This window comes from Calonectris borealis, chromosome 3 (genome assembly GCF_964195595.1).
Source record: "Calonectris borealis chromosome 3, bCalBor7.hap1.2, whole genome shotgun sequence".
Lineage (NCBI taxonomy): Eukaryota > Metazoa > Chordata > Aves > Procellariiformes > Procellariidae > Calonectris > Calonectris borealis.
Window position 1 is genome coordinate 81,960,771 of NC_134314.1, and position 25,492 is coordinate 81,986,262.

Here is a 25,492-nt window from a genome sequence, read left to right on the forward strand (position 1 = left end):
TAGGATTACATGCATCACACGATGAAACAACAACTAGACAACAGAGACATCATAAAAGCCTGCAAAGATTTATTAAACAGCAAGCACTTGTTCTAATGTGAAATATTTCAGGTGGAGGAACATCTAGGCAGACTAATGAAGAGGATCAGTCAGATTATACAGTCTACGATGAATTGAAAGAAGCCTAGAAAATTCAAGTTTGTTGGAAAACTGAACAGAAAATGACAGAAAAGGAAAAAATCCTGTCTTGGCAGCGGGTGGAAAGCCACAATTCCTTCCCACCTCCGATTTCTCCAATTCTGTGAAATCCATAGATTTATGGTAGCAAAGGCCCTAAAGAGCTTAAGGCTGTGACTAAGCAGACCACTTGGGCCCCAGTTCAGTTAAGACACTTAAGTATATGCCTAAGAGTAGTCCTGTTGATTAAGGCTCTTCGATATGAACCTAAAGTGAATTAAGTATGTGATGAGTAAGAAAGGGATTACTTAGGTGTACAGCAGGCCATGTGTTTGTCCACTTTGCTACTATGGCGGCTGCTGCAAATAACAAAATCTCTTGGGTCCCAAGTTAGCTGATAATTTTTCATGGAGAGAAAGAAGAGTTTTAATAGAACAGCTTAATTTATCTCCATCTTATAACATATGCTGTCCGTGCAAAAAGTTGTATTTGTAGGACAACTCTCACATTTTCTAATTCATTTCATATTTTTACCACTGTTCGCTGCTTGTGTTTATTCAGATTGATGCTCTCTGCTATGATGGGAGACAAAAACCGTTCTTTAAATCCACCCATCGAATACTGATGAAGTGCAGTCAGTGTCATTGCTTTCAGCTATATAATCCTTCACAAAAAGGGTCAGCAAACTCTTATTGAAATTGCATTGCTGAGAAGCCTGCAGTTTATCTTTCAATGGGTGAAACTGAGGGTGTTTCTATCACAGCAAGCAAAGCGTTCCCCTGAGAAGCTGTCACCCTAGATTTTTAAGGATTGAGATGGTTTTGTATCTTTTTCAATCCAAAATCTTGACATGGCAGCGCTGGCAGTCCTAAAATCTTTGCCAGTTACAAACCCCCCCCCCCAAATGGGCTTGGATAGGCGCCAGCCTGAAATCTTGTTTTTTCACAAGTATTTATTTAGATGTGAATAGCACTTGAAAAGGTTTATCCAAGACACTGGAATTCATAACACCTTGTTCCCAACTCTTCATTCATCACACACTAATAACAGCCTTACCTGCTAATATTAACTGTATCGGCAGCCCCCAGCAGCCATTCACAAAGGTACCTTTTCACACTTTCAGTAGTGGAGTGCAGCCTCTTCAAACCCATGTGAAATGATACTTGGACCAAGGAACCGAGGAGACCCTTGAGAAACACAGTGCCCTCTTCAAAATGCCCTGCCAATATCGCTGATTCTTCTAATGAGGGGTGTCCAAATCAGGTGCCTTTGCTGGCTATGGGTGTAGCGGTTTGGCACGGGGAGGCAGTTCCTTAGGTGGACCCGTGCCAGGCCATTTTCAGCTTGAGAAACCTTTAGGTTTCCAGTGAGAAGCCAGTTTGCAGCTCCTGAAGAAATGACGTCACATGTTTTTGGCAAAATTTCCCATTTGTGAACAGAGCAGCTGTACTCCACAATGATCTCCAGGCAACGCTACAGGCTTGGGGAAGAGTGGCTGGAAAGCTGCCCAGAGGAAAAGGACCTGGGGGTGCTGATTGACAGCCGGCTGAACATGAGCCGGCAGTGTGCTCAGGTGGCCAAGAAGGCCAACGGCATCCTGGCCTGTATTAGGAATAGTGTGGCCAGCAGGAGTAGGGAGGTGATCGTGCCCCTGTACTCGGCACTGGTGAGGCCGCACCTCGAATCCTGTGTTCAGTTTTGGGCCCCTCACTACAAGAAGGACATGGAGGTGCTGGAGCGTGTCCAGAGAAGGGCAACGAAGCTGGTGAAGGGCCTGGAGCACAAGCCTTATGAGGAGCGGCTGAGGGAACTGGGGTTGTTTAGTCTGGAGAAGAGGAGGCTGAGGGGAGACCTCATCGCGCTCTACAACTACCTGAAAGGAGGTTGTAGTGAGGTGGGTGGTGGTCTCTTCTCCCAAGTAACAAGTGATAGGACGAGAGGAAATGGCCTCAAGTTGCACCAAGGGAGGTTTAGATTGGACATTAGGAGAAATTTCTTTACTGAAAGAGTGGTCAGGCCTTGGAACAGGCTGCCCAGGGAAGTGGTGGAGTCACCATCCCTGGAGGTATTTAAAAGACGTGTAGATGAGGCGCTTAGGGACATGGTTTAGTGGACATGGTTGACGGTTGGACACGATGATCTTAGAGGTCTTTTCCAACCTGTATGATTCTATGATTCTATGATTCTATGATCTCTAGATGCTTTCAAGGCACTAGCCCCTAGGGAACACACTGGGCCAGCCTGGTCCTGGAGCAACAGGAGCATGAGGAGGAAGGGCCACAGCTTCCAGCAGGACACGGCTGGCAGAAAGCTGATTGAATTATTTCTGTAGTTTGTTTATCGGGATGTGGCAAGAAGGGACAGGAGCCTATAAGTACCCTGCATCTGCAGCCAGGAGCAAGCACTTGTGGCATCACCCTGAGGGTCTGGAAAGACCCCACTCGGGATGCCTCCCCATGCTTACCGACCCCATCGCAGCGTGTCTGCGGAAAGCTTCCACCAGCCAGGTCTCCTCCACTCCCAGAGAAAAGATTTAGAAATCCCGTGTTTTTATGCAGGATCCCATTTTTACTCAGAAAACCAGGAAAAATTGAGTTGCATTTCTGGAGCAAGGATCTCAGCTGTTGAAACGAGTTGCTATGGACAGACAAGAGTAGGGGTTTCAAAGAAATCTCTGTTTTATGGAATGAACCACTTTCAGCTCCTGTAGGCTGGTATGGGATTTTCTGCTCTGGTACACTCAAGGCCCTCTTTGCTAGAGCCCTGAGAATAACCTCAACCAAATTTCCTACCCAAGCTGGGGGTCCTTCTAATAAGCAGCATCTGCACTGCTTTCTACATTCATGCGACGGAAGCAGGGATGTTTTGACAATCCATACATTTCCTACCCCCTCTCCCCACCCTCGGACAGACACAAATCCATATCCTGAAGAAACTCACATACAAAGAAACACAAATAAATGCTGAATGAAATTCTCACTCGGAATTGGCCACCATCTCCATCATCAAGTTCCAAGATATAACCCTCCACCGGGTTGTGGCTCAAAGGTGGCATTCTCCAGGCCAACGTCACGCTGTTGTTTCTGGTGCAACACTTCTCCAGCTGCAGTAATGGGACGGGTGGCACTGGAACAGGAACTGGGTACAGATTAGTGAAACTCTGCCCTACCCCATTAGTCTGTGCCGCGAGCAGTATGGCGACCGCTCACCTCCCTCCCCTCGCAGGGGAGTCAATATTCGTTAGGAAGAGGGCCCGTTCCCTTCCTTGAAACAAAAGGCAGTAAAAATGATATAACAAAATGTCATTACTCGGTTAGACAAATCATTTGGCTGGAATACATCAGCAGGAATGTATCTGGACATGCTTCTGGTGCCTCATAAGAACGACAGTCTGGGGTCCTCACCTCTGGTTTCCCTCCCAGGGGTCACGGGCTGGAAGAGTTTTGTCTCACGCTAGAGCACTTTGCCCCTGCTGTCCCCAAAAGGAGAGAGGGAGCAGCGGTGGCAGGGGGCGTCTCGGGCCACGGGGCAGCATGGAAGACGCAGTGCTGCCAGGAAGCCCAGCTCATTAACGAAGAACTGGGTTATTAACCAGCAGAGCAGCCACTCCTCCCAGCGCGGCGGCGAGATAGAGCCTGACACCGACAGCAGGAAAATAATTCTTCACAATAGGTTTTTGGGTTTTTTTTAAATCTAATCTAACACACCACCACCACCCACCCAGTTTTTCATCAAAACCACCCTGGATATGTTATCTTTATGGCAGCCATACTTAAAAGAAACTGTTGAAGAAAATTGTTCCATTTGCAAATTTTATCTAAATCCCTTGGTTCAGGTGGCAAAAGGAACTTCTGCACCACAGGAGACTGCTTGTGGCTCTCTCCTCTCAGAAATTACAGGTGCAAAGTTATCTACCAACACGCCTTTTTAGTGACTCGCTCAGGAGAAACACCAAGAGACTGTTGACCGGACCAGCATCTTAAAAACAAAAATAAATAGAGTAAAACATTCAGCCATGCCTCTGTGGGAAAGAGGCCTCCACCACACCTTCTCTGCTAAACACAACTAAACTCTCACCGTTTACTCTTTGCTGGAAATTATAAAGTGAAAATTCAGTCTTCTGGAGAGATCTGGCACGTATCTTACGCACTGTTGAAATCGCACAGGTTAAAAGTGGGATAAGTGATGCATAGAGCCTGCCTGGTCTTCTGCCCACGGCTGAATTTCACCGTTCAGGATCATTTCTGCAGAGCTCGACCGTGTCTTAAAAGGAGCTGAGTGCTCTGAGCATTCATTGACTTAGCTCTTAACAATGTCAGTTTGCTCTTCTTTTATCTACTCTGCTTTGAGCCTCTAGTTTATTTTCCTCCCTCTGTCTGCGTGAGACCTAAGCCCTTGAGCTGTTCCTTTCGTCCTATTTTACCTCTCCGGATAAAAGAGGACTGTTCGCGTTTTGTGTACCAAGCAGTCTGTGGGAAAGTGGACGCTACCGTGTGACGGGGCTAAGGCTTCACCCCCACTTTGGAAATGACACGAAAGTCAACATCATACTTGTGATAAACAACGCAGAAGCTACCGTGGCTTTCCACTGGCATTATCCATCACCACAGTGAACGCGGATGGTTGGTAGCCCAGAAGAACGACTGCGGTCTGAAACAAAACAGCTTTATAAATTAGCTCTTGAAGGTTTTTCTGTGAAAAGAGAAAAAAAGCCTTGTTCTTATTCCTTGATATTTAAGGATGACTCAGAGGGTGTCATAAATGAAAACCTCCTTGTTTTTTCACATGGAAAGTTCAGACTTTTCTCTAGGAGACACTGTGTCTAGAGAAGTAACAGAAATGTGACATTACAAGAGTCAAAAGCCTGAAAACAAGGAATTCAGAGGTAATGGGATTTTTTAAGTGAACCACTTTAAGTTTAGGGTTTTGTCTGTGTTTGTTAGCTTGTGTATTTCCAGTGATTGATGAGCCTGGGCGAAGATAGGGCTGTATCAGCCATCCACACTCCTGCCACTTTAGCTAACTGGTTAACCCTCTCGGGAGGCATTCGCTCGGTCCTCCCCACTTCTGAGACTCCCCCTGGCAAAACTGGATGAAAATCTAATTTCTGAAGTTTATAAAGTGCAAAATAGGCAACATCCCCCCACCTCTGAATAAACCACTAACCTCTCCAACGCCCTGCAAAGATCTCCTAGGAACACTGACGGGAGGCTTTCAGGGACTGTTCACGTAATGCACAACGCTGAAAAAAAAGAGCAGAATTTCTGGGGGAGGGTAAGTGTTTTACGAGTCCCTTTTAATTATGGAAACAGGAATGTCATCTAGGATTAGAATATGTTTTCATATGGTAAAGTGCTGTTGTTGCCACGTCCCAGGGGCAGTGTGAATTTTGGCCCTACGAGCGAGAGTCACACATACTATGGGGAAGTGCCTGGGTTTCTTTACTGTGTCACTGGACATTTAAGTTTTTGTGAGTAACCCTTTTCAGCCTCCTGCTCCCTTTGGGCCAGCCTGTGGCCTGAACTGCACAACCTACAGTAGCTGAAGGAGAGGTAAGGAGCTCCCACCAAGCAGCTGTGCAGCTTTGCTGGATGATGCTTGCTGCGCCTGCCCTCCTGCCTCCTCCCCTGGACACGGATGGGCTGAGATTTGCCTTGATCTCAGATTCCCTCTGGGAGGAGAAAAGGTAAAGACTTGTAAAAGTCACAGGAAAGTGCAAAGTGAGTTGAATAATCAAGACACTGGGATATACTTCATAGTGAAGAGCAATGGGACAGGACTAAGAAAAGAAAAATATAGGCTAAGTGTCAGAAAAAAAAGAAGACTCAGATGTTAAATCACAGTACTGTCCCACTTCTTGTTCAACTTAAAGTCCTCTAGAGAGTTTTTGAAGTAAAAGATTAAAAATATAAAGGGAGAACTGATACTGCATCGGCACAGCAAGACCTATTAATGAGTCTGAATGATGTCCTGCTATTTTAAAAGTGCTTCATGCAGGTCGCACTTAGCTAAAAAATGTGATACTGATGTCTCATGTCAACTCAGCAGTCTCAAAAACCCATTGCTCAATGTATCTCACAGCTGATCTTCTCTCAGGGCTGCTCTAAGATGTTGTCTGTTATTTGTCCTCTTGACAAGCAAGTAGTGCAATGGTGCCCTCCACCTTTCCAGATTGATTTTTAAAGGACTAAATGCAGTGAAAGAACGGGACCCTCAGAAACATGAAAACTTTGACCTCCTCCAAAGCTGCAGTACGTCCCTCTAATAGCCTGAGTCACTGCTGTAGCAAGTGCCCTACAAACAGTGTTTTCGAGAGAGAAGGAAAGACCACAGGCAAAAAGACCTGGGTCCATGACGCAGAGCAGACAGAATCAGTGATAAAGCCTACGACGAAACGGTTACTCTTTCATTATCAGGGCTGTGCAGCTCGTGGCTGGAGAAGCAGAGATTTGTGGCAGGAGATATGTCTGGGGAATCTTCATGGACTAGTTTGCACAAGAGGGAAGGAGTCACTCTTGACAAGGAGAAGGGGTATATGAGTGAGTATTCAGAGGTGGTACAGAAAAGTAGAGAGTAGCTGTATTTTTCCTATTTTGTGCCTAGTCTCTGTTTTACAACAAACCAAGATTGCATGACAGTTCCAGCTGTTTGAACAAAACAAACCTGGAACACATATTTGCCTATGCCCATAGCTTGAACTGATGAAATCTGATGTACACATTGAGCCAGTCATCAAAGAGGACAGGAATTTTGTGCTAAGGCACTCAGAAAAAGCAAAAGAGAGAAGAAAACATGGACAGAGGAAAGGGCTCTGGGAAAGCTCAAAATGCCAGCAATTACTAGAGCTGTGCATGTGTCTCAGCAGATCAGCTAGCCTGGGGAGCATGGGACTCTTGCCAAAGGGCTATGAGTGAGACCCTTTGGTCAACATGACTGCTTAAGTATTACTTCTGCAGCTATCACATTTCTGCACATTTAATTTGTTACCGAATTTCTTTTCCTTTCTGCAAAAAGAAAAAACACCCCCTGATCTTTATTTATTGAGATTAGCTTTAGATATGGGCTTACACAGAGTCTACCAGTAAGGAACATGAACAAGTCATCAAAGCAAATGTAATGTGATTTGTCCTCATTTTCATTCTTCTTTGTCTAACGCAGTGAATCAATGTTTACTTACAAGCATGCTTTCACTCTAAATGACCCTTGCAAACTCACTGAGGTTGAATGAGGCCAGAGTTTGAAAAAAAAATAGAAGTTCAGTCATGCACTAAGCATCAATAACAATAGTACAGACCTTACATTGCAAAGCTTTTGGAACAAAACAACTTGCAGTTGTAAAAGCCACGCTGGCCCTATTCTCCTAGGTTTCCCCAAAACTCCCTTTACAGATCATCTCTGATATCTTTAATGCATCTACTCTTGTCAGATCAACTAGTATACTGACTTAATAACACTCCCCTCAACACCAACATTTGGTGAAGATTGATGACTTGTTGGTGCGCTGGGGTAGGTAGGATTGGAGAAAGAGAAGTAGATGTGGAGACACATAGATTTTTCTTTGTGAAATTGGAGGCTCAGAAATATACAAGTCCTGATGGTGATAAATAGCAAAACATCACCCTGCAAGACCAGCTTCTCCTCACAGTCAGCAAAGTGATGTTCCCAGTAAGTCTGGGTGCTCGCTGCTGAAATGCTGCGTTGCTTATTCTGTGGTACCTGTATTTCTAGATGCAAGACCACTGTGCATAAAAAAATAATGCAGAGCTGGTTGAGGTCATTGTCCTGGTTTCGTCTGGGATAGAGTTAACTTTCTTCCTAGCAGCTGGTATAGTGCTATGTTTTGGATTTAGTACAAGAATAATGTTGATAACACACTGATGATTTAGTTGTTGCTACATAATGTTTACAATAGTCAAGGACTTTTCAGCCTCCCATGCTCTGCCAGGTGCACAAGAAGATGGGAGGGAGCACAGCCAGGACAGCTGACCCAGCTGGCCAACGGGGTATTCCATACCATACGACGTCATGCTCAGCATACAAGCTGGGGGGTTGGCCGGGGAGCAGCGATTGCTGCTCGGGGGCTGGCTGGGCATCCATCGGTGGGTGGTGAGCAATTGCATTGTGCATCACTTATTTTGTATATTCTATCATTATTATAATTATTATTTTCCCTTCCTTTTCTCTTCTATTAAACTGTCTATCTCAATCCATGAATTTTACTTTTTTTTCCCGATTCTCTCCCTCATCCCACTGCAGGGGGGGAGCGAGTGAGTGGCTGTGTGGTGTTTGGCTGCCTGCCAGGTTAAACCACAACAGTCATGAAGGGAAACCTCAGAAAAAAATTGCAAAAGTGTCAGACTGAGCAGTTCAAATGCAAATTGATTTGCAGTCATAAACTGAAAAATACAAATACACCTCTATATACTAAACAATCCTCAATAGCTATGAATGTTAGCTTGGGACCGGTCAGTGGCTTGTACTGCTTGGGCACACAGGGGTGTGAGGAAGAATAATGCAGTTCATTATGAAGGAATCGTAGTCAGGATAAATGGCATTTCCACCATTCTTTGCATGGCGTGTACATGGTCACGCCAGTGTGCTGACCGACTTGATGGGACACGCAGCAGGTACTCCCTGGTCAAGGCCAAGACAGCTCAAGCAAAAGCCCTTCCTGAGGTCTAACTGTTAAGAAGCACTTGGGGAGCAAAGCCCCAGGGTGTTCATAACCTCTGCGCAGGTTTGGGCAGAAGCAGTCCTGTCCTCTTCTCTGCTCCTCGGTACCAGAGCTTCATTGCGATCATATGATAAATGAGAGCATCAGCAGACAGCACTACCTTTCATAAAGCTCCAGTGAATCTGGCTCAATTAAAGTCTCTAAGTCTTCAAGGTTAAAGCCAGATGAATGTCCAAAAGCCAAATACCCAAGCTGCTCTCACCTCAAGTGACCTGTGGTTAATTAGCAATCTAAGTGGATAGTTTAACTAAATTCTTCATATGTTTGGGAAGGAGACTGGCGGAAGATTAGTGTTAAATATATTCAACAATAACTATGGCCAGCATTAAATAGAAACTGATTTAAAAAGATAAGTGCAGACAGTATTCGGAGAAGTTTTATCAGTGATAGTCTTTGTCTCTTGACTCCGCTTTCCTGGCTGTTAACGTTTCACAGGTGTTTTTTGAGTAACTTTAATGCAGCCCATTTATGCCAAGATACAAACCATTCTTGGTGAGCAGACTTTGGCCTTTAACTGTTTATCCTTGTTTCTCCACATATTTATCTGCCAAATTATCCACCTTAATTACTTCATCTTGGGTCTCTTAGGTTCAGAATTAGGCCCAGAGAGGACAGATAAACTGAACAGAAATCTTTATGCTTGCTTGGCGTCAAAAAACCCCACATCTGGCATCACGACACAATTATCCTTAACTCATTCATTGACTTCTGGCAGCCTCTACCCTGTCACCCGCATGTATAATTAAGGCTTGAATCACCACTGAAGGAAGCTAATGGCATCATTCCCAGGGAGCACAATGGCCTTCAAATCCAGCCGGTCTATGGATCTATCTAATTCTGATGCAGTTCTCATCCTGCTCCATGTAAACCAAGCTCATTACAAGCACATGATGTTAGTATTTTTTTTGCCAATGGCATCTACCGTTCATCAGCTTCTGCTTTTAAATACTTTTTTTAACCTCCTTTCCCTATAGTGTGTCCCTCGAGATCATTCAGATACCTGGAATCAAGGAAGGTATAGCCATGGAGCTACTTTCCCCTTGTGAATCTCTGCCTCACGATTTTTTTTTAGGCTGGGCACTGTTAGCAGCACAGTCCAGATATAAGTCAAATGGCAGCGGCGGGAGGGGGGTGTCCCTATTCAAGCATATGTGTGTGTGCGGGAATATTTATTTACTACTTCAGCTGTTCCTGACAAGATAGGGGTAACTGGTATTTTGAATTAACCATGTTAAATCTAGGAATGCTGTAAAATGGTATAAAGTTTCATGCAGCTAATGTCTTTTTAATCTTCAAAGCTGATAGATGGTCCTATTCTGAAGAATCTCTTTTCAAATCTTTAACTGCACCTGGTATCTCTGTCTGAGCTTGTTCAGGTCACTGCGTGTGAGGTGAGCACACCTTTCTAGGAAACACCCAGTAATCTGAATTTGCTTGAAAACCTTTTAAAACTACCCAGCAATCTCAAGTAATTCCTCTTTCCTCTCTCCATGTCCCCCTTCTTCCCAGCACTGTTTCAACACATGCATGAAAAACAGAAAAAAGAAAATCATAAAAGCTCACCCCTACATTTCATCTGAATAAAATCCAGCTGGTGTATCGACTGCAGTAAAGGTTCGCTATCCAGAGTCAAGTCAAACTCAGCAGACACTTTTGGCTCCAAGGCTCCTTTGACCCACTGTTCCTGAGATACCTGAACACGCTTGATTAAAGCATCCGAAATCTGAAAGAGAGTGTCAGGCTTATAATGAAACAGCAGATGCACACATTAAAAGTGGCAGAATGCCTGCGAGATAGATACAGCACAATGAAACCCGGAATATGACAGCACGACAGCTGAGACGGGATCTGGTCATTTTGGGGTGAGTTCCATTTATGTTGCATCCTTTCGCCTCGTCTTTTCAAAAGAAATCTTATCTTAGGGTAGGAAAGTAAAAATCGCATTTATAAAGCCAGTTAAGATTATGTTACATATCACGCCTCTGAATGCCATATATACTTCTGCACTCTGCTCTCTGATATGCACAGTCTAGTTTTGCTCTCCTGTTTAAAAAGCAGTTGCATAAAGACAGGCTTAAATGTTAGAGGGTCTCTCCATTCAGCAGAGATGATTCAGTGGATGAAAGCCGAAAAGAATAAAAAAATCAAATGGGAAGGAAGGTGTGTATTTCTCACAGTGAGGGTGGTAAATTGTCAGATAGAATTCTGAAGAATATGATGGATTTTCTATCATTACATCAAAACTGAATTTCATTTTTAAAGCTTTGCTCTAGCTCAGCCCACAGACAATTAGGCCAAAAGTCAGACTAAGATGATCGCAACGGACTTGTCTAGAAGTGAAATCCTGGTTCTGCAGAAATCAATGAACTCAACCGTCCTTGAGTTCAGTGAAGCTGCCATTTGGCTACCTGGAGTCCCTCCCAGTGAGCCTCCTGTAAATCACAGGGAGCTGAATTTTCTTCTGGATAGGTCAGAGAGAGTTTCAGATACCTTTTCTCATTACTGTTAATGAAAGACACTCCTGTCTTAGCCCCTGCATCAACAGCTCCTAGTCAGTCTGTGCAGGAAGTGGAGAAGCATCTTGTAGCCTCCCTGCAACCTTGGAGTCACTTACTGGGATGCTGGATCCCTCGGCTGTCTTTCAATGTCCTGGCTGCAGAAGCAGTTGCTCTAAGTAAGGCAGTGTCTCAGTGTTTTGCTGGTTGCCTTGAAAGCATCATTCGATAAACCAGGAAAAGGTAAAAACAAAAGTATTTTTTTGTAAAAGGTGACTGCAAAGAATGAAGCCACAAAGGTTACAGGAAAAGTAAGCTGAAATGAAAACGAAGCACGTACCTAGCTAGCATGTAGATAAGACCTAAAGGTTTCATTTGTCCTGCCGACAAGCCTGCTAAAATCTGCATAGTCTTGAGATTAATAAACACCACACATTCCCCACTCTTGCCTGAGACCAGACGTGACAGTAACAATCAATCTGGAGTGCTAACAGGTTTTAAGCTGGCTAATTCTCATCCTGCTTTTTAGGGATGCTGTGACAGCCCCCTGACACTCATGCATTCATGTGTGTGGCATGCCCTGTTCAGCTGACAGCCACGTCCAGATCATTTTATTTGATGTGCCTTTCTCCTTAGGCAATTAATAAGGCAACAAAACTAATAGGGCAAAATAAAATAATTAATAAAAATAATAGAATCAATTAGGCAAAATAATTAATTGGATATTAAAACTGTTATATCTCTTCAATAGACACTTTCACCTCTTGCACCTAAGAAACAATATCCTGCAATTGTTGGCCATATTTTGCAAAGAGGGGGTACCTGGATCCTCCAGCTACACGATAGGTCTTGTAGCCCTGTGAGGTGCAACAACCCCAGTGAAGCAAAGCTACACGCAAGCCCTTAAGGCTGGATTTCCTCACAGGGGAGATGTTGAAAGGACTCTTTCACATGGGAAAGAGTAATGCAAAGGGGAGAAGCAGAAAGGGGAGTACTACTACTCTGTTGAGTCATAGACCTTTCCAAATTAATCAGAGAGCTCTGTGAGGCGCTGTGTTGGGTTTCTCAGGTGAGAATAAAATAGTATTCTGCAGAAAGTTATCATTAACTGCACAGCATCTCTCTTTTGGCCCATAAGGAAAGGCTGGCAAGAGGAAAGACGTCAGCAGTCAGGTGTGACCGCTAACTCCACACCCCGGTCAGAGTGCGCTGGGACATTCATGCAGTCACCAGGCTATCTGAGCTTTTAGACAGCACTAACAGGAGCTAAGGTGAACCTGCCTTGGAGGTGGAAGAGGTTAATTAGCAAAGCCATCCATTTTTAGTTTAATTATAATGTCTTTTCTTTTTTTTCCCCAGAACATCAGAAAGAAAAATACCTGCAAAAACCCAGAGGGATCATTTTCTTTGATAACTTCTAGGCAGTACTCCATAAGCCCCGTTGACTGGCGTAGCTTCAGTGTACAGTGATTTATCTGGTCCCAAACAACCTGGAGAACAAGCATCAGTACAGTTCTGATGACTGCCTCAGTTCACAGTGAATTGTATAAAATTATTTCAGAAGAGACAACGAATGGAAGAGTGTGCTAAAGCTATGCTTAATTTAGCTGCCATATGGCTATTGCCATATCTCCGTCAGCTACACTCACTCGCTCTGTATTGTAAATACCGATAATTAGCTTGGCAAAATGTTGTGCACAGGGAATCTCAATTTTCAGAGCAGATTAATTGCTCAAAGATCAGGCTTGCTCAGGGCAGAAAGAGCACAGAACACGTTTCTGCATTTGCAGTATTCACATTTACCATCACACTTTCACTGAAGTCTGAGCTTTTAAAAAATCCTTCACATAAAAAGCAAATATTATAGAGGATAACTGCAGGAGAGGTTTCTTGCAGATTATACTCCACCATTCTCTTCACAATTCACCATTGATCCTGCTCTGCTTAAGAACGCATTGCTGGGATTAAGAAATAAAAAAGCTGCATTTCATTTTTCCAGATTTTGGACTTGATTCTGCTGCCACGTGGCTGTACACTAGGCCTAATAGCACTGTGTTCGATAGCACAGCGCCTGAGGTACAACAGCCTAACAGGAATAAACTGCAGGATTAGCTGTGCTGTTGCAGTATGTCCTAAGTTTTAGTTCTTGTTAAGCATGGGGTTTTTTTAAATGCTGATCTCAGGTAGATTTTATTCATTGTTTGTCATGTTAGATTTTTCACTTCAATTTCTCCTTCTGTCTTAGATACTATTAATGTTACTGGCACAGTTGAATACCTCAAAATCACATATGCAGTTTGACGTTTCAAGAAATGTGTCTGTTCAAACATTTCTTGACTACCACTTTGTTCAACCATTTATAGCTTTCTTCTCGCACCCCTCCCTTTACTGCATTTCTTTAATATCTTTTGAGTAAGCACATGGATTTCTGGGGGTGGCTTGCCTGAATTTCAAAGGTTTGAAGAGACACCAAAATCCCAACATTTCACTTGGGCAGAAGGGCTTTCTTGCATTTGGAAGGTCCCAGAATCCAAACCACACAGGTTTCACCGACAAGCACCTCTCAAAAGACAGCCCAAAACGATCAGATAAATAAAGAATGATGGCCTGATTCAACAAACTGCTGAAGTATAAGCCTCATTTTAAGTGTATAAGCACAGTTCCACCAAGTTGCTGAACTGGAACCTGCTGAAGGACTTTAAGATTCGGTCGTTAGGAGTTTTCATGGTGTAAAGGGCTGGAGACTTAACAAAATGCACAGTAACGCCAGGTATCAACAGCCATGCTCAGCTGACGAGAGTCGTGCTCACCTTCAGCTTGTGCTCACGTTCTTTGGTCACCTTTGTGAGCAGTTTTGCCTTTTGTCGCGTTAAAGCATCAACCAAGGCATCACACTGAGCGACAAGACAGGCTTCATAATCCAACCCGTTCTCCTAGAAGAAGGCAAGAGTCATACTCATCAAAGAAAGCATGTTTTACACCTTGTTCATTCTTACCTGGTTTTCCATTCAGAAAAGATTTCCTTTCAAGACTTCAGCATTTCTGTTGCCTTTCTGATTTCATTATAGCTGTACCAGTAATAGCTGCATGCTATAAAATGAAACAGTAAGACGCTATGCCACAAAATGGACTTATTTAAAACCCTGATTTACTGGCACTTTCTGGACAACAGATGTAGTACAACATAATGTAAAATCTAAACCTAACATACACAGTGCATACGTATACGTAAGAGGGTTCTGCCTGATTCTGTTTTAATTATCCCACTGTAGCAGCTTTGAAATCTCTGGCTCTACACTGTGGCAATTAGAAGAGAATTATGGACCAGAATCTGGTCTACAGGCTTATTACAAGGAAATTAATCAGGTACAAATCCCTCAGATTTTGTATATCACTTAGCCTTACATAAACCCTTGTTCTATCAATTGGGAACAAACCCTGCTACCACAGAATCCCACTGCAGCTGTAGAAGTCTGAGTAGATGGTACTACAAGGTCCTGAGCTGCCCCTCCTAGGGATGGCTTTCTCTGGCCGTGGAACTGATGCTGTAGCACCCGTTCAAAGGGAGGCTCTCCCTCGCTTCCCCTGCTTGTCAGACTGGAAGAAGGAGAAAGCTTTCAAGCCCCTCTTTCCAGGAGATATTCAGGTGCTCTATGAGCTTTCCTCCCAATCCCCCAAGTTACAAAAAAAAAAACAAAAAAGAAACATTAAATGCGAGAAGATTGTAAACATGTGCTGAAGGAGAAGCATCTCCATGGAAAGCCATCGCACACCCTTAACTGATCACTACCTCTTAGCTCTTTTGTTTATGCTTTTCTCTTCTTTTCTGTTCATTGCTTTGTCTTCATTCTTTAGAGGGCAAAACTTTCAGCACTGTATTCCCTTCCCTCACTGTGATCCATGCATCTCGTTCTCCAGCTGAGGGACGCAGGGTCACACTTCCCTGAGAGGCCCCTGCCGCAGTCCCAGACCCCGCCAGCAAGATGGGTGGGGGGAGAGACACCAGACGGCTCAGTTACTGTTCACAGGTTTGTCTCAGACTCTTCCTGTTTGCATCTCTCCCTCCTCGGCTTTTATCACACCCGACTCCCTCTGAAGCCCATTTCCACCCAGCTACTCTTGAAGTGCTGGTTTGTGTACAAAGCCTGAACCACTTCTCCCCTGATTTCCTGTTCACACATCAAACGGGGGGTTTGGCGCTGTGCCTCTTTCAAGTGAGGAACGATAAAATTGTTACAGCAGATAGGAAAATGTGAAAATCAGATGATGACAGCAACGAGAAGGAGCAAGGAAGCAAGAGGGGCAATGAGGAACAGGCAGTTTCGGAAAAGAAGAGACCGCGAGCTTTAAAAGTGACCTCAGAAAGGAGAAGGGAAGGAAAAAAGAGGGGGAAACAAGAGATCTGCAAAGCAGGGAAAAGAAAAGTACATTATGAATTTGCAAACTGCCGCAGGCAAGATAAAAGCGTAGCTCCTGGTAGCTCTGGCAAACTCAGAGAGGAGATAAAGAATGCAGATGGCTGTCTGGTCTGCTGTGCATTGAGACAGGGTAATAAAATGTACATATTGCTCACTCCTTTGTGTAAACATACATTTTAAAGACATTTTTGCTGAGGGGTAAATGTCTGTATGTTTGTGTGTGGCAACCATCATAATACTTCCATTAGAAATAACCTGCTCTGAGATACATGGTTCTGGTTCTACACACAAAGGCTATTCCCCCCCAAATAACAGTCCAAGAACTGTTTTTTTTGTCCAGATGCCAAAAGGCACAGATCAGCTCATGATACATCTAAATCCTTTCCCCTAAAATAGCGTGGCTGTACCAAACCTGCCTACCAGGAGTATTCCCTGGTATGTGCTATCATCAAATGCTGCTCAGGCATCACCTGGGAAGAGTGCAATTTGTCACGGGACAAAACCATGCCAGGGAGCTCATTAAGGGTTAAACTCCGTGGGTGATCATCCTTTAGCACTCAGAGTTATGCCCTAGCCTTGTTTTACTTATTAATACATATGCAGCTGATTAGTCCTGCTGTTTTGGTTTGCTGACATTTGATGTCCTCACTCAGACTCATGCTGGAGACCGGCTCAACACGTGAGGTTCAGATCCAGCTTTGTGCCCAGATATGCCTAAATGTTAGAGAGTGATTGCTGGATACAATTTCCTCTTCGGTGTTCTCCTCTAGCATTTTAAGCAATGAGCAGCATCAAAGAAATGGCTTGGTCTTTTGATCTAATTGTAGCAGTTCCCTTATGCAAAGCAATTTGGCAGTGATTTTATTGAAACACATTAAAGGATTTTACAGCATAGTCATAAATAGTTGTAATAGGCCACTTTTAGGTTTCAGGAGGGAAAAATACATTTTTAATAGGGCTAGGTGACTCAAGAAGAGTCAGGAAGAACTGTTCTCTAGAGGTGCCTGTCCTTCTCCTTGGACAATGAAAGAAGCCCTAAGGACTAGGTTAGATGAGCTACTTAACTTTTAGATGGGTAAAGTCAGCTGAGAGAAACCTCACACTGTGACCGAAACGTGGCATGTGACAGGTGCCAGTCGGTGGCTTCGCACTGGTTTCTTTCAGTTAGATGTGCTTTTTTTTACCAGTTTCCCAGTTTTGGTTTCTTCCCTTGCCCACGTGGCTGCAGAAGACTGTGAGGGTGGGTAGCTACACTGCCCTGTGGCAACCTGAGAGCTTGGGCAGCATTTGTGGTATGAATTCATCATCTGGAGTGTTAAGTGGAATATTTGAATGATTAAATTCTAAACTAAATACAGGTGTTCGAACTTCCGCTTTGGCTTTCTGTTAGTAACAGGCACAGGACTTGCTCGTTGATAAAAGATGAGCAAGCAGCAGAGCGGGCATATCGCAGACCAAATGATGTACATCCCACAGACAAACCACCGCCGCAGAGCACTGCTGCTGCGGATAAAAGTGTCCCCTCCCGGGTGCTGTGAAGCTCAAACTACGGCAGCATATTTCCAGCCACACTCTGCAGGGTGAGAAGGACCTTGAGGATCGTCTGATCTCCAGCACTGACCAGTCTAAATTTGGTTGAAAACAGGACTTATTTCAGTTTGGGTTTGTGCCCTCAATTACTGCACTCACCATGAGCCCTCTTCTGACTATTAAAGCTGGGCAATTATAGGCATGAAAATATCTTCTGCTTCAATAAATGACCACATTGATTTAGCAGCATTTGTTTCTTCTTCTTTTTTTTTGATTTCCTACAAATTCTCTAATAAACAGGTTGACTGGATTTTGTCCAGAAACGAGTACATTTTTAGAAAATGTAAGATGAGTAGTAAATTTTGAATGTGTTAAAATGAGAACTTATCCTAAATGCCCAACTGAAGCAATTGCAGTCAGGAAGGAGCCCAGAAGCATGACCGATAGATTCAATCAAATACTGATCAACACAGCTCAGATGTCCAGTATTGAGTATCAGTTTCTTGCAATAAACAGCAAACAATCTAGAAGCTAAGAGGGTCTTGCAGGCATTATTTGATGAATAATTTTGCCTAGCAAATCCATTCAAGAAAGGTTAGATGATTCCAGGAAAGATGAGAACAGCACAGGAGACAAAGTCATCAAATAAATTATTCACTCAGTTCTATTGATTACTGTATTATCAAAACAGCTAATATTCTACAGTTACCTGGATCTGCTGCAATAAATTTTTCAGCTGAACCAGAAATTCTTTAGCTTCCTTTGCTTTATCTGAAACACCATTTAAAGCCTGAGACAGCTGTGCCTGCAAGAAAAAAAGGGGGGAAAAAAAGGAAAAATTAGAGATAAAATGCAAATCTGTTTCTTACTAATCCTTGGTTTTGATGATTAATAATGTGCTAAAGGGCTTACTTGCTGTCACATGTGTTCTTACATGCACAGAGTGTTTGTGCTAGAAAAGAACAGTTAAAATTTTAATTGTAATAGGATTTAATAAAGGTAAAATATGCATGTGGGTGCAGTCAAGTATTGTGTCTGCACATTCCACTTTAGTGCAGTGACTTGGTAAGTCAAAATACCTTTTCAAAAGACAGCTACCCACATATATAAGGAAATAATAGTCTTACACTTACACAGTAGCATCTGTTGTGCTGAAAAATCCCCACGTGCATTCCAAAATGGCACTTTTTTTTCATCAAAGCCTGATTTTTTTATACATGTCGTTGATTCTACCAAACCTGAGATACACTAGGACTAAGACAAATCTGCATTTTCAGACTTTATAGTAATGTCCCTTTGGGGCTCCGGTTTCCCATGCTCCAACCCAACAAAATGGTGACTATTTCTAGAAAAGTTGGGAAAAAAACCTTTCTCTAACTTTTGACTGGTGAGAGACAAGGACTGTATCTATTTTAAGTCCACACTGAAGATGCAACATCCTCTTTCCTCAGCTGGTACCTGAGATCTCTAAAATGAGCAAGCAGCTTCTTGAGGGACTTCCAAGACAGGAAGGAAACGGTGGTTCTGCCGCTGTGGAAGACCCAGAACCACCGCGGTCTGAGCCGAGCAGCGCTGGCGCAGCTTCCCGGGAAGCGGGATTCTGGGATTACAGAAACTGTATTGCTCCGCTTGTCAGCCCATGGGAAACCCCAGCATTACTCCTCTGTGCAGACATAACACAGAGTGACCAGAGAGGTCCCATCTTGAGTGTCCTGCAGGTTAGACACTCTCTTCGTGGCTCCACCCCTCAGGCAGATTTGGCAATTACCAGATTGCCAATGCCCAGTTAATTATTCTCGCCAAATGGATACGACAACTGACATCAGGAAATGAAAAACGAAGTATCTTTGCTCATGTCAGGCTTTCAGAAGGTTAATTCCTCTTCTTGATTCCCTAGGACTAGAGCGTGCCTCGAGACAGAGCCTTGTATGTAGGAAGGCACAAAGATTATGAGCCTCTAAGAGGAGACCTAATTGGAATTCAATAAGTCAGCACTCATTCTCTGCTTCCCTCTTGCTCCTGGAGGGAAGTAAATTACTCCATCCCTGAAAAGGGCACAGCTCACTTCTTCAGGCTCCCAAAGTTTTGTGCTTACCTCCTGCCTGAATGTCTCCTACTCATCCTCCCCTTGTGCTCGCTCATTCGCGCGGGAGAGGGAAGAGGAGACCCTGGCAGCTCCTTCTGGGCACTTCCCAGCCCAGCTCCGAGGCAGGCAGCCTTACGCAGGCAGAGGCACTGCCTAACCCCACACGGCTCTGCGGGAAGTGGGTACAAACCCTGACTGACAGCTGGGACTGAATTATAGAGAAAAAGCCGTCTTAGGTTTTTTTCCTCATATTCACACAAACTTTTTCCTTTCAGCCCAGTTGTAGGTATTACATTAGCGCTAAATTTGAAAATAAAATATGCTCTACCACAACTCATTTGTGGCAAATGTAATGGGAAGACACGTTACTGTGTATGTTTCTCAATATTTGAATATTTAATATTCTCTTACACAAACTCCTGTCACTTCACAAAAATTTAAAGCAATGATGTTTGATATGAGCAGTACTTGAGATCACAGAACAAAACTCTAAGTCCTTGAAAGGGCCCCTTTCTGCCAGATCAGACAATCAGGATTTCAGATCAGCTCTCCAGGGGCTGGTCGTGGTTGCACTTTGCGCTCCATCCATAAGGCAACGTTTGAGCCTTTGGTTTGTCAAGCTGAGGCAGGACAAGGTGGAAGCGGCATATGACCAAGCAGCTGGGGAGGAAGCGAGAAAGAAATAGGTGGCAAAAGCGTGGTATGCTCTGCCACTGACTGACCCGACCAAATTGTCCCAGGGAGGCAAGGCTCCTTTCTTTCAAATCAAAACCAATGGTTGGTCCCAACAAAAGTAAAATTTCCACTTTTCCAACATTTGCCCTAGCTCTCAAATCAACTCAAAGTGCATTTCACCAGATAAGAAGAGCCAAAAGCTGTATGTGGGCATCACAGCAGCCACAGGAAACTGAATCGCTGCAGACAAATTGTAACCCGCATATATACGATGGCAATTAGCACAGTCACGCCTGGCTCCCGGCACGCTCCCATCGCGAAGAGCTGCAATGGAAACGCAACGACATCATTGTTCAAAGGGCTCATAAGTGAATTGCCGTGTTCGTTAAAACCTGTGGTTGCATTAACGCAACTGCAGTGTGAAGCCGAGGAGAAGACCAGATCTCCATTTGTGAAACCTACTTAGAGATAATAGCCTTGTTTTTCCAAGTATTTGTAAAAGATACCTTACAAAGCAGTGGAATTTAGTCATGCACTTCCCATTAAAATCAAATGGAGCTACATGACTAAGCCCTCAGTAAACCGACCAAGCCATAAAAAATGCCCTGTACACACCGAGCAATCTTTTGTGCTGCAGAAATATTTACTGGAAGCCAAAGTGAAATGTTACAAGCTCCATTGACTGCAACGATTGATAACTCCTGACGAACGCTATTCTCCCTGGCGTTATCTTTACTTGAATACCTGGTCTTGCAACCAAAAATGTGGATGCTGGAGATGGATACCAAGTTTCTACTTCTATCAAATACAGGAACAGAGAGATAATGAGGGTGAGTAATTAAACGCAGATGGGCATGGAAGACCGATGCTTCCTTTGATTTTAGAAAATGAACCAGATAATGCCAACATCCTTTTTCAACTGAACAGTTCATGCTCATTTAATTTGTTTTCCCTCCATCTCTCTTTAGCAGCAGATTAACTATTGATTAGATAAGCTTACCCTGGCGCTGAATTCTGAAACAACCCTCATGTTTTGGGACAACTCTTCAGGCTGGCAAATAAAGGCAGGTGTTCAGGCTCTGATACTTGCCTTCGACCACCTGCCTGCTTGCCCATCACAGACCTACCCAGCTTGGCTTTTTTTTTTCAGCGTTTTGGTGTGTGTGTGTGTATATATATATACACCACCATTCAGAATGGGCAGAGCTGAAATGTGTCCACCATCATTCCTCGTATTAGTAGGTCAAAAAGCCTACCAACTTAAATCTGACAACAGTATCACTGTTCTTGTTATGAAGACCTAAAAGGACTTCATTTTGGCAGTAGACTTACACAGTTTTACTTCATAAACTTAAACTTTTGGTCTAGGTGCACAGTTCATGCAAGTGAATATAATAAAGTCCAGTTAAGTCAGTGGATTTACCCTGATTTATGCCATTGGGCCCCTGTTTTTATTGTACACAATTATTAATTTCTCTGAAGAAGTTACATACAGCAGCGTAAAGGGGAAACCCGCACCTTTAACAAGGGCCAACCAGTCTGGTACAGCTTTCACGCCAGCGGTACAGCTGAGGGTAAATGCACGTTTCACTGCACTGTCTGAAGCACTGTATGGACAAGTTATACACTCTATTTGCCACTAAATCACTATATAAGGCCCAGACAAAGGAGCAGTCAAACAGGTTGAACAAAAGGCTGATACAGAAGTGGAATGGGAATGGATTCTGAAGCTGAAGGCAGGCAGGGTCTCTGGAGAAGCAGTTCTAGAAGTCTGTAGAAAAACTGGTTCAAGTTTGCTGGTGTGGGATGAAACTGTGAAAAGTGGGGAAATGGCTCTGGCATTTCCTAGGTGAAGAGTACCAGCCACTGGCCTTAGAAGGAGATAAGCAGGTGCTTATCAGCTGATGGTGAACAGCTGTCAGTCTGTCAAATTTCCTGGGCTAAGAACGCTTGCAGACAAGCTCTTCTACCTGCCTCTACCAGCTACACCTGGAGCATCTGGAGCGAACACATAAAACTTGAATTACGTTTGGCATACCACTCAATGTAAGTAATTTATGGTTTGGCCAAAGTAACAGGTAATAAACTTGTAGAAATTGCTGTATCTGACAACTATTTCTAAGCAGAAGTATCTAACTCCAAAACAATTTATCTGAATGAATGTGAGCTGATGATTTAGGCTGTCTGGCTCTATGGTTCCATTGTATTTATTTTCTGCCAAGTTCATTGTTCTGGGAAAAAATACTATTCACAAGAGCACAATTTTAGAGTCCACAAATTAGTTAATTTTGAGTATTTTTTTTCTTTTGCTAGAATTTTCACATTGATTGAGTCTGTAAATCAAGAGAAAATCACATTCTGTGATACCTTACTCCAGAAAAAAATGCAGTAAAAATACAAACCACCAGGGTACTGTTCTTTCTTTTGACAACATTTGACAGTAGGAAAGAAAGAAAATGACTGACTGTGCACTTTGATTACACCAGAGTTTATCACAATGTTCAAAAGGCATCAAACAGTTTTATCTCAAGGTAGACCATAATACAGCACAAGCTGGTCTCTCACACTCCAAAACATCAGCCACACCTGCACAGTGAACGCAGTCCCTGCTCATGAAAATAATTCTGCTCAGCAGTGGATCCTGCCATTAGCACGAGCAGCAATAGCTGTGAATTTGTAACCTGCTCCTTCTGAGCCAAGAGAACGTCTCCTCAGCACAAACACCCACCACGTTAGGGAGGAGATGGCTGAGCCCGTGGCAGAGAGTATTCAAACTGAAACACGTATTGAAGAAGTTTGTCTTTCTCAGATGGACAAACCATGCAGATCACCCCAAGTGGCACCTTTTTTGAATCTTAAAATCGAAAGTTGATTTTTTTCCCTCCCAAATGTCTTAGCCTAGCTAGTGCTCAGCCACTCCATGGCTGAGGGATGATGAGACCAGTCTAGATTTTGTCCTCTCCTCCAGTGTCTGAAAGGATCTCTCTGTGCTTTCTTTACTGCTAACTGCAGCATAGTGAGAAGAAGGGAATCCCGCTGCCCGCAGAGCTAGCCAAGCGCTGTTTGCACAGCTGTGGGAGAAGTCCTTTCCCCCCAGGACAGCGGGAAGCTGCAAAGGACTGCTCTCAGTGCTCAGGTGTTGAAGTCCCCTCTGTACGTTCATATGTTTTAACCAATCATTTTTCCAGAGTCCACCGTTCTTAGCAAGAATGAGCTAACTTCACATACTTTTTCAACTTCTAAGCTCATGTCTTGCTCTTTATTCGAATGGTGGCAAAGTCTTATTTCTAACAAGGAGAGCGTGGCCAAGTGACTCAGCAGCTCTACTAGAACCCGGCAAACTGCCTGTGCTGCAAAGCGGCTGGCTCTGAAGACTTCCCATGGGGGCCCCAGGGAGGGCTAGGGAGCATCGCTTGCGGGGAAGCATGAATCAGATCGCAATGTTATGTGAATCAGAAAAAGCTTTACTTGTCCCCAGACCCCATCCATCCTACTCTTCCTTACTCATTTTCGTGTCACGAAAGTCCCTCCAGCCATTCCTTCTGGCCTCTTTGGGAACTGAGAGGGAGGGGAGGTCTCTCTGAGGCCCAGGAGACGCCATGATGTCCCGTGATCCTCTCTATCACACTTTCCTGTCTAAAACATTTGGGTGGCTCCGGGCCACTCTCCCTCACTGACACAATGGCAGGGAGGAAGATGTGGTGGGAAATGGTTGTGGCAGCTCCCACTGAGACTCAGGTGAAAGGGAGGCGGTGAAAGGAAGGAATGACCATCCTGTCTTCTCCTTCTCCTCACAGGCGGCTGCTGCCACCTGCGAGAGGATGGGGTGGCCAAAGACCCTGTGAATGGCAAACAAGTTAGTGAGACAGACTCGCTAATCCCAGGTGTCTCTGGGTGCCTGGTTTAGCCTGAGATTTGCTGGCTGAGACAAGGTGAGGCCAATACGGGAGGGAGTCTGTGGGTTTTCTAACCCTGAGCAGAGGCCGCGGAGTCGCGGGGCAGTCAAGAAGGACCGAAGGCCTAAGAGCACCGTGCCAAGGGGAAAAAAGTCTGGGAGGACGATGGACGTCAAGCGTCCTCACGTCCCACAAACTCCGACCCGATGTCAGGGCATTGGGACGAACACCTCCCAGCGCTGCGCATTGCCTCAGCCCCTCCCGGCCGGCCGAGGGGACTCACCTTGTGCTGCTTCCACATGGCGCCCAGGGCCTTCACCTCGTGCTTGCCGTGCTTGCCCTCCTCCAGGCACTGGTAGCAGACGGGGCTGCGGCAGGTCACGCAGTACATGCTGTAGTTCTCCAGGTCGTGCTCGGCGCACGTCGGCAGCTTGCGGCCGCCGCCCGCCCCCTTCCCGCCGCCGCCGCCGCCGCCGCCGCCGTCGCCGCCGCCGCCGGGGGCGCCCGGGTGTCCGGGCGGCGGCGCCAGGCGGTGCTTGGCGAAGGGCCCGCGGGCCGGGTGGCAGCGGAGCTGGCAGGCGGCGCAGTACAGCACCTCGCACTGCTCGCACTGCACCGCGGCCGGCTCGGGCGGGCTGCGGTCGCAGAGCTGGCACTTGGCGGCGGCGGCGGCGGCGGCGCGGCCCTGCTGGTAGCGCTGCACGATGGCCTCCAGCAGCCGGTTGCGCTGGAAGCCGCGGAGGCCGCGCTGGTCCAGGGAGGCGCTCCGGTGGCACTGCGGGCAGGTGAGGGAGGAGCTGGCGGGACCGGCGCCCCGCGGAGCCGCCGCCGCTGCCGCCGCTCCCGGGGGCGCCGGCACCAGCGGCAGCACCCGCACGCCGTTGGGGGACTTCAGGCTGGGGGTGTAGGAGCCGTAGCCGCTGTCGGTCTCGCTGTGCAGGCTCAGCTTGTCCGCGTGGTCCCCGCCGCCGCCGCCTGCCGCGCACTCCAAGTCCGGGCAGGCGGCGGAGCCCGCGGCCGCTCCCGGGCCCGGCGCGGCGGCGGCGGCGGCGGTCGGCGCGGGGCCCCGCGGGTGGAGCAGGGGCGGCAGGTGCTGCTCGCTCTCCGGGGTCTGCACGGCGATGGTGCGGGCGCAGGGCAGGCAGACATTGTGCGAGCAGGGCAGGATGATGGGCTCCCGGAAGAGCGAGCCGCACACCGGGCACTTCAGCTCCTCTTCCATGGCCGCGGCGCGGCTTTGTGTGCGGGGCGCGGGCGGGCTCAGGCGGGCGGCGCGGGGTCGCCGCAGCCGCCGGCTCCCCCCATCCCCCGCGGCGCCCTTCGCCGCCTACCTCGGCTCCGGGCGGCGGGGCGAGGCCGGGAGGGCTCCGGCCGTCGCTCCCGCGGCCGGGCGGTTCAGCACCCGCCGGGGATAGACAGCTCCGCGCGGCGCGGCGGGGCCGGGCCGGAGCCGGGGCCGGGGCCGGGGCCGGGGCCGAAGG

At 45.8% G+C, this 25,492-nt stretch overlaps 1 protein-coding gene across 9 annotated transcripts in view; it reads right to left on the reverse strand.

Annotated features, from left to right (window-relative positions):
- The window catches only part of TRIM67 (tripartite motif containing 67), a 41,339-nt gene extending 16,091 nt beyond the window's left edge, over nucleotides 1–25,248 (reverse strand). For 2 of the 9 annotated variants that reach the window (XM_075146369.1, XM_075146371.1), the window contains exons 1-6: nucleotides 25,083–25,233; nucleotides 24,295–24,995; nucleotides 18,064–18,159; nucleotides 14,217–14,339; nucleotides 12,786–12,896; nucleotides 10,481–10,634 (exon numbers count right to left, since the gene is read on the reverse strand). In XM_075146369.1, the coding sequence (XP_075002470.1) occupies nucleotides 10,481–10,634; nucleotides 12,786–12,896; nucleotides 14,217–14,339; nucleotides 18,064–18,159; nucleotides 24,295–24,995; nucleotides 25,083–25,233 (1,336 nt within the window). Of the gene's footprint in view, nucleotides 1–3,157; nucleotides 3,316–10,474; nucleotides 10,635–12,785; nucleotides 12,897–14,216; nucleotides 14,340–18,063; nucleotides 18,160–24,294 lie in introns of all 9 variants that reach the window. The other 7 variants (XM_075146365.1, XM_075146363.1, XM_075146368.1 and 4 more) reach the window with 7 other exon arrangements.
- Nucleotides 25,249–25,492: the final 244 nt, after the last annotated feature.